General features: G+C 41.7%; 1 protein-coding gene across 1 annotated transcript; it reads right to left on the bottom strand.

Annotated features, from left to right (window-relative positions):
* Positions 1-295: 295 nt before the first annotated feature.
* Positions 296-10,597, bottom strand: LOC135548544 (gamma-sarcoglycan-like). Its single transcript, XM_064978269.1, has 7 exons — positions 10,288-10,597; positions 9,763-9,864; positions 8,680-8,770; positions 2,258-2,377; positions 1,988-2,060; positions 835-958; positions 296-598 (listed from the first exon to the last, which is right to left on the bottom strand). The coding sequence occupies exons 1-7, from the start codon at positions 10,483-10,485 to the stop codon at positions 425-427; spliced, it is 882 nt and encodes a 293-aa protein (XP_064834341.1). The 5' UTR covers positions 10,486-10,597; the 3' UTR covers positions 296-424.
* Positions 10,598-10,893: the final 296 nt, after the last annotated feature.

Raw genomic sequence — 10,893 nt, 5'->3', positions numbered from 1 at the left:
ATATTACCCTACAATAGGTTACGTTATGGATGGAATAGCGGTCGTACAATATCATATAGGACGGATAGTATCATACATGTTATCCGGTTGTACAACATCATAACCAACATATGTTTACTGTGAAAGGGATGAAAATATCCACAAATATAATTAATGAAACTATTCCCAGACGAATCAGGTAACATAGTTGGTGCCACGAGAGTAGAACACCTTGCATGTACATATTTTAGATATGAAGCTGTGAAAAAAAAACTATTAAAATATACAAATGTTGTTTTATTAAAAGTTTTGAACTTTCATATTTTTCTAATATGCACTTTGCATAATTTTCAGACAAGACAGGACTGACTGCACAATTATGATGATGTATGTATAAAGATGATCCCAGGTAAATACAAATCTCAAGATAATAGAGTGTGGTCTTTTAACAATTGTGACTGTTGTCATGGCAGGTGGAGGTGTGACCAGCTTTGGACAGGTACAGTCTTCCATCAGGACAAACACACACTTCATACAACTGCTCCCCAGGACTCCCCTTCACTCCTTCTCCACTCAGAGGTAACCTGGGCAGTTGCACCCTCTCAGCATCCACAATCAACTGCAGAAAGAGAGGAAAATAATATGATGCTATATTCATTATTTGCTTGAGCACATGAACCATAAGACATTCATTTAGTTTTTGCTAACAATAAGAAATACATTTAGAAACATGACAGTGTCCTTATTCCAATGCAAATGAATTCGTAAAAGGTGTATTAAGTATTGTAATCAGGACACTGAAGTAAAAAGTGTTGCCATGGGTGCTATCCTAGATTTAGTGGTGTCTCTTCTTACCACTCCGTCCATAGAGAGTAGAGAGATGTCCATGCTGGACACGGCCTGGCCGCTGCCGGACACTGCTTTGATGTGGACTCCCTTTGGAGCATCCAGGTGGAGCGACCGGGTGGGGGCCTCTAGCCTGAACACACAGAAAGACAGAGTATACGGTAAAGGATATTAGATAATAAGAGAATGGACACAAGTGGTGCATGCTTTACACTTAGAAGGCTGAATTGGACTTGAATTAAGCCTATAGGTGGCAGAAAATCCACACATTACCAGTTGAGCACATTTATTCAGTCTACATTCAAATGTATTTAGTCATGTTATCAATTCGAATACAGAACATATTTGAATTTAATTTGTTGGAAATCGGCAGAGACTGAAAGAACTGTGGACAAATTCACTGGGAGTTTTCACCGAGCAATATGAGCCAATGACATGAATATTTATGCACACCATCTCCAAGCTGTTACTATGAGACCCCTTGATCCATCCAAATCAGAAATTAGCTTAATACCTCTTATCTTAATTAAACATGTAAATTGGATTTACATATTTCCACAAAAGCATCTCTTTACATCGACAGTAAAGCCCCTAAATACATAAGTCCCAATTTATAGGTCTGCCCACTCATGTACACAAAAGAGGAGGTCTCTACTCCCACCCACTGGCAGTACATGGAGTGTGAGGCATTAGGATTACGATTCGTTAAGGTAGGACACGTTGTATGCTGAGGGAGAGAGAGTGAGCAGAGCGCTGTGCATTCTGAGGGCCACACACTGGGGAAACCAAGATGGAGGGAGAGATAACAACGGCACAGGAAACACACGCTGCTCCTAACCCCAGAGCAGGGGACTGTTGTGCCTGTTATGTCTGTGCTGCAGCCTGCACTCCACCACTGCGGACACTGCTGTTGATGGGACATTTATATTGAAGAGAGAAGATGTCTGGGAAATGTTGCCCTGCTGTGTGATACATATGGTGACTGTAAGACAACAAATTATGTTGAATCGTTATGTTGTTTACCCAAGGTGGGAGTATTTCTGTCACAGGAAATGGAGACAAAATTATCAAAACTCTAATTTAACAATAGAAGAAAAGCAAAGGCTTCTCTCCCCTATGATCAGATAAAAACTGCCATTAGGTGTCAACATTTTAAAGTTACCTCAAGTCCATGGAATGCTCTGCCCTGACCAGGGATGTCTCTATGGAATGTTCACACTGAGCACCATCAGACCCTGTAGAACACAAATGTAGGAGCACTGCCCCGTTTAGATTATATTCTTATAATAACATCATGTGAATCAGTATACAGATATTGTATGTATTACCATATCCCTGACAGATACAGTATATCAGACAAAACTAACAAAGGATGTTTCATGATTAAACAAAGTTGGACTGTTTCTCTGAATAGTGTGAAATGCCCACATACCTGTAATGGTTAGCTTATCCGCTCCAACAACTACCTGTTCTGTACCAGCAGAAAATAACAATTTCCCAGTGCTTGTCATCACCTCAAAATGTTGTCCTACGCTTTCCATGGATTGTGGACCTAAATACAAATAATAAATTATATTACCAAAGTGATTAAAACACAGTAGACATTTAATTAACACTTAAGTAAATGGATGCACACAGTGGGTTGAGTTCAAATGTTACAAACACATCTACCCACACAGCAATAACTGTGTGTGGAGAGTGTTTTGATTCAGCAGAACAGCTATTTGCTATCTCCATGTACACATACAGTAGGTAGTGGGAGATGTGCGTTAACCCCAATATTGAAATATTTAAAAACGCTTAGATTCTGAAATGAAAGGTGCTTCATAAATGGGATCCATTGAGTTGCCTAATGAGGGTCATTACCGAAACACATTTATATTTTACTCAAGTTTACATACACTTAGCTTGGAGTCATTAAAACTTGTTTTTCAACCACTCCACAAATTACTTGTTAACAAACTATAGTTTTGGCAAGTCGGTTAGGACATCTACTTTGTGCATGACACAAGTCATTTTTCCACCAATTGTTTACAGACAGATTATTTCACTCTATCACAATTCCAGTGGGTGAGAAGTTTACATATACTAAGTTGACTGTGAAAATTCCTGAAAATGATGTCATGGCTTTAGAAGTTTCTGATAGGCAAATTGACATCATTTGAGTCAATTGGAGGTGTACCTGAGGATGTATTTCAAGGCCTACCTTCACACTCAGTGCCTCTTTGCTTGACATGGGAAAATCAAAAGAAATCAGTCAAGACCTCAGAAAAAAACATTGTAGACCGCAAGTCTGGTTCATCCTTGGGAGCAATTTCCAAACGCCTGAAGGTACCACATTCATCTGTACAAACAATAGTACACAAGTATAAACACCATGGGACAATGCAGCCGTCATACCACTCAGGAAGGAGATCGTGTCACGATCGTCTTCAAGGAAATGACCGGACCAAGGTGCAGCGTGGTAGGCGTACATTCTTTTATTTTAAATGTCGCCAACAAAATGAACGTGGAGCTCTGTAACGCTATACATGCCACAAACAAAGACAACAACCCACAAATGAAAAAAGGAAAAAAGGCTGCCTAAGTATGATTCCCAATCAGAGACAACAGCTGTCCCTGATTGAGAATCATACCCGGACAAAAACAAAGAACCAGAAAACATAGACTTTCCCACCAGAGTCACACCCTGACCAAACAAACATAGAGAATGGAAGGATCTCTACGGTCAGGGCGTGACAGAACATATTTTGGTGCGAAAAGTGCAAATCAATCCCAGAACAACAGCAAAGGACCTTATGAAAATGCTGGAGGAAACAGGTACAAAAATATCTATATCCACAGTAAAACGAGTCCTATATCAACATAACTTGAAAGGTCACTCAGCAAGGAAGAAGCTACTGCTCCAAAACCGCGATTAAAAAGCCAGACTACGGTTTGCAACTGCACATGGAGACAAAGCTTGTACTTTTTGGAGAAATGTCCTCTGGCCTGATGAAACAAAATTAGAACTGTTTGGCCATAATGACCATCGTTATGTTTGGAGGAAAAAGGGGAGGCTTGCAAGCCGAAGAACAACATCCCAACCGTGATGCTGCAGGAGGGGCTGGTGCACTTCATAAAATAGATGGCATTGTGAGGAAGGGAAATTATGTGGATATATTGAAGCATCATCTCAAGACATCTGTTGGTCGCAAATGTGTCTTCCAAATGGACAATGACCCTAAGCTTCCAAAGTTGTGGCAAAATGGCTTAAGAACAACAAAGTCAAGGTATTGGAGGCGCCATCGCAAAGCCCTGACCTCAATCCTATAGAAAATTTGTGGGCAGAACTGAAAAGGCGTGTGCGAGCAAGGAGGCCTACAAACCTGACTCCGTTACACCAGCTCTGTCAGGAGGAATGGGCCAAAATTCACCCAACTTATTGTGGGAAGCTTGTGGAAGGCTACCCGAAACGTTTGACCCAAGTTAAACAACTTAAAGGCAATGCTCCCAAATACTGACTGAGTGTATGTGAACTTCTGACCCACTGGGAATGTGATGAAATAAATAAAAGCTGAAATAAATCGTTCTCTCTACTATTTTTCTGACATTTCACATTCTTAAAATAAAGTGGTGATGCTAACTGACCTAAGAAAGGGCATTTTTACAAGGATTAAATATCAGGAATTGTGAAAAACTGAGTTTAAATGTATTTGGCTAAGGCATATGTAAACCTGCAACTTCAACTGTAGTACATGGAGAGGACACAGACATTTTAAAGAGCATTGAGCATGAATACATTAAGTTGGGAGATAATTAATGTTGATATCCGCTCTCACCCTCATTATGTTATAACCCGTCACACCCTTATCTGTTTTACCTGTCTTTGTGATTGTCTCCACCCCCCTTCAGCTATCACCCATTTTCCCCATTATCCCCTGTGTATTTATACCTGTGTTCTCTGTTGGTCTGTTGCCAGTTCGTCTTGTTTGTCAAATCGACTAACATTTGTCTCAGCTCCTGCTTTTCCCAGTCTCCCTTTTTCTCGCTCTCTTGGTTTTGACCCTTGCCTGTCCTGACTCTGAGCCCGCCTGCCTGACCACTCTTCCTGAGCCTGCCTGCCATCCGGTACCGTTGCCCCACCTCTGGTTTATTGACACCTGCCTGCCTTGACCTGTCTTTTGCCTATCCCTGTTGGATTATTAAACCATTGTTAATTCGACATTGTCTGCATCTGGGTCTTACCTTTATAGTTCTTCTAAACTATATAGAATTGTTTTAAGGTGATACCAAGGATAATTAGCTATTTGATTTAGAATTCAGACCCCTTGAAGTTTCTCCAAAAATATCTAAATAAAACACTTTCATGAAAAATTGGCCTGAATGCTATTAGCCTAAAACATATTAAATACAATATTTTCCACACGGACCAACAGATTGTGCCACACCAACTCAAAGAACGAGACGGCCGAGTGCTGAAGCACATAGAGTGAGGGAAAAAAGTATTTGATCCCCTGCTGATTTTGTATGTTTGCCCACTGACAAAGAAATGATCAGTCTATAATTTTAATGGTAGGTTTATTTGAACAGTGAGAGACAGAATAACAACAACCAAATCCAGAAAAACGCATGTCAAAAATGTTATAAATTGATTTGCATTTTAATGAGGGAAAAACGTATTTGACCCCTCTGCAAAACATGACTTAGTACTTGGTGGCAATCACAGAGGTCAGATGTTTCTTGTAGTTGGCCACCAGGTTTGCACACATCTCAGGAGGGATGTCCCACTCCTCTTTGCAGATCTTCTCCATGTCATTAAGGTTTCGAGGCTGACGTTTGGCAACTCGAACCTTCAGCTCCCTCCACAGATTTTCTATGGGATTAAGGTCTGGAGACTGGCTAGGCCACTCCAGGACCTTAATGTGCTTCTTCTTGAGCCACTCATTTGTTTCCTTGGCTGTGTGTTTTGGGTTATTGTCATGCTGGAATACCCATTCACGACCCATTTTCAATGCCCTGGCTAAGGGAAGGAGGTTCTCACCCAAGATTTGACGGTACATGGCCCCTTCCATCGTCCCTTTGATGCGGTGAAGTTGTCCTGTCCCCTTAGCAGAAAAACACCCCCAAAGCATAATGTTTCCACCTCCATGTTTGACGGTGGGGATGGTGTTCTTGGGGTCATATGCAGCATTCCTCCTCCTCCAAACACGGCGAGTTGAGTTGATGCCAAAGAGCTCCATTTTGGTCTCTTTTGATGACCACAACACTTTCACCCAGTTGTCCTCTGATTCATTCAGATGTTCATTGGCAAACTTCAGATGGGCATGTATATGTGCTTTCTTGAGCAGGGGGACTTTGCAGGCACTGCAGGATTTCAGTCCTTCACGGCGTAGTGTGTTACCAATTGTTTTCTTAGTGACTATGGTCCTAGCTGCCTTGAGATCATTGACAAGATTATCCCGTGTAGTTCTGGACTGATTCCTGACCGTTCTCATGATCATTGCAACTCCACGAGGTGAGATCTTGCATGGAGCCCCAGGCTGAGGGAGATTGACAGTTATTTTGTGTTTCTTCCATTTGCAAATAATCGCACCAACTGTTGTCACCTTCTCACCAAGCTGCTTGGTGATGGTCTTGTAGCCCATTCCAGCCTTGTGTATGTCTGCAATCTTGTCTCTGACATCCTTGGAGAGCTCTTTGGTCTTGGCCATGGTGGAGAGTTTGGAATCTGATTGATTGATTGATTGCTTCTGTGGACAGGTGTCTTTTATACAGATAACAAACTGAGATTAGGAGCACTCCCTTTAAGAGTGTGCTCCTAATCTCAGCTCGTTACCTGTATAAAAGACATCTGGGAGCCAGAAATCTTTCTGACTGAGAGGGGTCAAATACTTATTTCCCTCATTAAAATGCAAACCAATTAATAACATTTTTGACATGTGTTTTTCTGGATTTTTTTGTTGTTATTCTGTCTCTCACTGTTATAAAACTACCATTAAAATTATAGACGGATCATTTCTTTGTCAGTCGGCAAACGTACAAAATCAGCAGAGGATCAAATACTTTTTTCCCTCACAGTAGCACGTAAAAATGGTCTGTCCTCGGTTGCAACACTCACTACCCAGTTCAAACTGCCTCTGGAAGCAACACCAGCACAAGAACCGTTCGTTGGGAGCTTCATTAAATGGTTTTCCATGGCCGAGCAGCCGCACACAAGCCTAAAACCACCATGCGCAATGCCAATCATCAGCTGGAGTGGTGTAAAGTGCTCCACCATTGGACTCTGGAGCAGTGAAAACACATTCTCTGGAGTGATGAATTACGCTTCACTGTCTGGCTACCTGCCCGACTGCATAGTGCCAACTGTAAAGTTTGGTGGCGGAGGAATAATGGTCTGAGGCTGTTTTTCGTGGCTTGAGCTAGGCCCCTTAGTTCCAGCAAAAGGAAATCTTAACGCTACAGCATACATTACAATCAAGATGATTCTGTGCTTCCAACTTTGTGGCAACAGTTTTGAGAAGGCCCTTTCCTGTTTCAGCATGACACTGCCCCGAGCACGAAGCGATACCGAGATCGGTGTTGAAGGACTTGACTGGCATGCACAGAGCCCTGACCTCAACCCTATCGAATACCTTTGGGATGAATTGGAACGCTGACTGCGAGCCAGGCCTTTATCACCCAACATCAGTGCCCGACCTCACTAATGCTCTTGTGGCTGAATGGAAGCAAGTCCCCGCAGCAATGTTCCAACATCTAGTGGAAAGCCTTCCCAGAGGATTGGAGGCAGTTCTAGCAGCAAAGGGGGGACCAACTTCATATTAATGCCCATGATTTTGGAATGAGATGTTTAACGAGCAGCTGTCCACATACTTTTCGTTATGTAGTGTATAAGAAAGATCAGGAATCTTTATTTTTTTACTTGTATTTAACCCCTTATTTTTGGCACTCAGGAGTCTCCATATATACTGTACTTCCATAAATGTTTTCAAATGGTTGACGGCGGACCCTCAGACGAGTCTTGTGTTGCTCTAGGAGGCCCACAGGCCCCACAACTGACATGTATGTGTTCGTGAGAGGCATTGGCGTGTACCCCAAACTGTTTGTATGCTACAGACAGAAGTTGGCAGATCGGCTGTACCGACTTCAGACGAGTCGCAAGACGCTTGTGGGGGTCGTAGAGCATCTTTCCATAGAGGGGTCATAATAGTTTGTGGGCCAAACTGTTCGGACGCCACAGACTATTTTGTGAGAAGACCGATTTCTGAGATGTCTCATGGTCTGACAAACACCGCTCTACCTCTGTCACCTTTCACCGCAGGTGCAGAAGTGCGACATCGGTGAATGCGGTGGACTGAAACGCATCCAATGCAAAAAAACATATCTCAAGCTTAAACGGAGGGATTTTGGGGGGGATGTTTTTATTATGCTAATTAGATTTCAGCGGGGCATGGACATCTACTTTGATAAACACCCACAGGCTATTTATATTAGCCATCAAATGTAGGAATCTAAAGTATTAATCATATATATACATGAGCCCATAAACTGAGAATAATATATTTCAGGGCTCATGTGGAGGCATCCCAACTATGGCATTTTGATTTGAATACATTAAAGCCATCCTTTCTGATTATTCAGAGTTGTACCTAGCTTTTTTTGACATCTCCATTTCTCATAAATCTATTTAGTCCAGCAGGTCTGCATCTTATCAGTGCCACAGAGAAACTAATAGATACATCAGCATGAGTCATCTATTAAACATCAAAAGTGTATTTAAAAAATACTAGTTTTGAATTTGATTCCTTAGAAGCATGTTGAGTCATAATAGCACTATATATCACATTCTTGTAGCTAGCAAAGATGGACTCTTACCCAGGTTAAGGCTACCTAACACACCTCCTTTCCCATTGCAGGCTTGGAGCGTGACATTCTGGAACTCAGAGTGGATAAGAAGGGAGGTGTCCTGTGAAGCAAGAGAACAGTGTTTGAGTGCAGTGTCACTCTGATCAGAGGGGTATACTACAATTAAAGCTAAATCTACTCAGGGTTTTCTAAAACTAGCCAGCTTCAGTTAGCTTCACATTCCAGCTCAGGCTTCATTAATTTACGGTGATACGGCCTGTTCGTTCTGCAGAAGGCAGGGCATTCATATGTGTTGCTCTTCACGGAGCAGCGCAGAACTGTTGTGAAGGATGTTGTCAAGAATGTGAGTTTGTACTTATACAGGACCTTCAGCCCCACCTACCGTCAACCAATCATGTCAATGCGTGGCTATACAGAGTCCCCCGCATTGTTACAAAATGTGTGCGCCGCATGCCAATGCAGTACGGAGCTCAATTTGGCCTCTGAATACCAGTGAAGGCTCCGCAATTGCGCTTCCGACCACATTTTCGGATCAAGCATGAATTGACTTTAACTAGCTAGTCAAACGCCAAACTCTTCATTGAGACAATGCTGAAACGTCAATCCATGGGCGAGTCAGTGCCACATTTTAATTTGTGGCAAAATCAAAATGATAAAAGTTATCTTGCCAATCAAGCAGGCTACGGTGTGAAATAGGCTTGTTGAACTGCCGTCTTTATTGTATAACTTATTGTTAATGCTGGCTTTGGTGTGCTTATCAATGCACAACCACCACCCACCTAACCTATCAATAAAATAATTTAATAAAAAGTCATAACACTTTTACTGTGGATGAAGTTTGAAATGCATCCTGTCATTACTAAATGTGATAGTAACATAGGTATTTCAATATTTTTACACAAAAACATTTGATGAATAAAATATTTAATCCATGGTGAAAGGGATGATGCAATCTTTGCAAGGGAATATGATTTCATTGGTCCTCAAGTCATGGCTCAGACACTTCATTCAGTATAAGTGGAGTTAGCCAGAACATTGAGGGAAACAGGAAGATATGTAAATGTTCAATGTATAGAACTTGAATTAGTTTACCTGTTTGGAGTGTATCTCTTGGGCGTAGATAGAGAAGAGGAACTCGGACACTCCATCAAGCCTCACCCGATCTGATGTTATTCTCAGCTGCCCCATTCCTTCCTGAAACAGTCAGGAGGAAATCAACTTTTAATACAAACTCTGTTTTGTCATTCTTGCTCTTGTAATATGCTGATATTCTCCTCCAGAAGAGTTAAAGTTATCTTATCGTACCTCTGAAGTGTTTTGTGAGACTGCCGACATGCCTCGATGGTCTTTAACTAGACAAAGGTGTACAAATGACTTCCCTGTTTTATTATAGATAAAACCCATTTCAAGATAGGCTATCTCATCCAGGATGTCTGGTAATAAGCAACTGTCACTGATAAATACTGAACTGAGCAAACTAGACTGAGCATGTACTCCTTGTGAGTCTCAAAAGTAATTAATTTGATTTCATGCATCCTTCTCCTGGCCACCTACTCAAAATTGTCAGAGGGAACCTCATAGCAGGCGAGAAGAGAAATACTGTTGAAATGCACTCACTGTGTTGAGACAGGTGACCCTGAGGATCCAGATTGTCAGGGCAATGTTGACCAGCAGGGTGGAGAGCAGGAGAAGCACCAGCAGATAGAAGCAGCGCTTCCTCCAGCCATAGACCCCCAGCCTGTGATCATCATTCTGCTCCTCTGTGTCTGGGCCTTCAGCACCCTCTGCTGGTGGGGGGTATTGCTGCAAAACCATCAGCTGAGAAGGACAGTTATAGCACTGTTGCAGAATAGGCTACCTACAACCTTGGGGAACATAGCATAAACATGCAGCATCACAATGAAAAATGTTCATACAACATGTTATGTGTACAAGTCATACAAGTTTGAAGTAAAGATGCAATAATGTGCTGCTATATGTGTGACCACATTGCATTGAAGTCATGTAATCTGCTGTTGCATTACTTTATTTAGATAAACAATTATTATACAGTACCTTGTTTAGAAACTAATCAGAAAGCCGAATGCTTCAAACGTGGTGAGAGTGAAATTATCCTTTTGAGCAGAAGTCCAGTCAATTTGAATCTTGGATGTTTTTAATTTCTGGCATCTCTTCAGTATGATGAAATTATTTTTAGAGTGGATATGAGACCCAAAATCCTAA

Source organism: Oncorhynchus masou, chromosome 11, assembly GCF_036934945.1.
Source record: "Oncorhynchus masou masou isolate Uvic2021 chromosome 11, UVic_Omas_1.1, whole genome shotgun sequence".
Taxonomy (NCBI): Eukaryota; Metazoa; Chordata; class Actinopteri; order Salmoniformes; family Salmonidae; genus Oncorhynchus; species Oncorhynchus masou.
This window is presented reverse-complemented; position numbering and strand designations above follow the sequence as displayed.

Bases quoted from the DNA above. Each gene is read 5' to 3' on its own strand.
- LOC135548544 (XM_064978269.1), bottom strand. From the start codon at position 10,485: ATGGTTTTGCAGCAATACCCCCCACCAGCAGAGGGTGCTGAAGGCCCA. The intron at 8,771-9,762 runs GTAAACTAATTC...CTTGCTTCACAG, and splicing joins AAGAGATACACTCCAAACAG to GACACCTCCCTTCTTATCCA. The intron at 599-834 runs GTAAGAAGAGAC...CTCTTTCTGCAG, and splicing joins TACTCTCTATGGACGGAGTG to TTGATTGTGGATGCTGAGAG.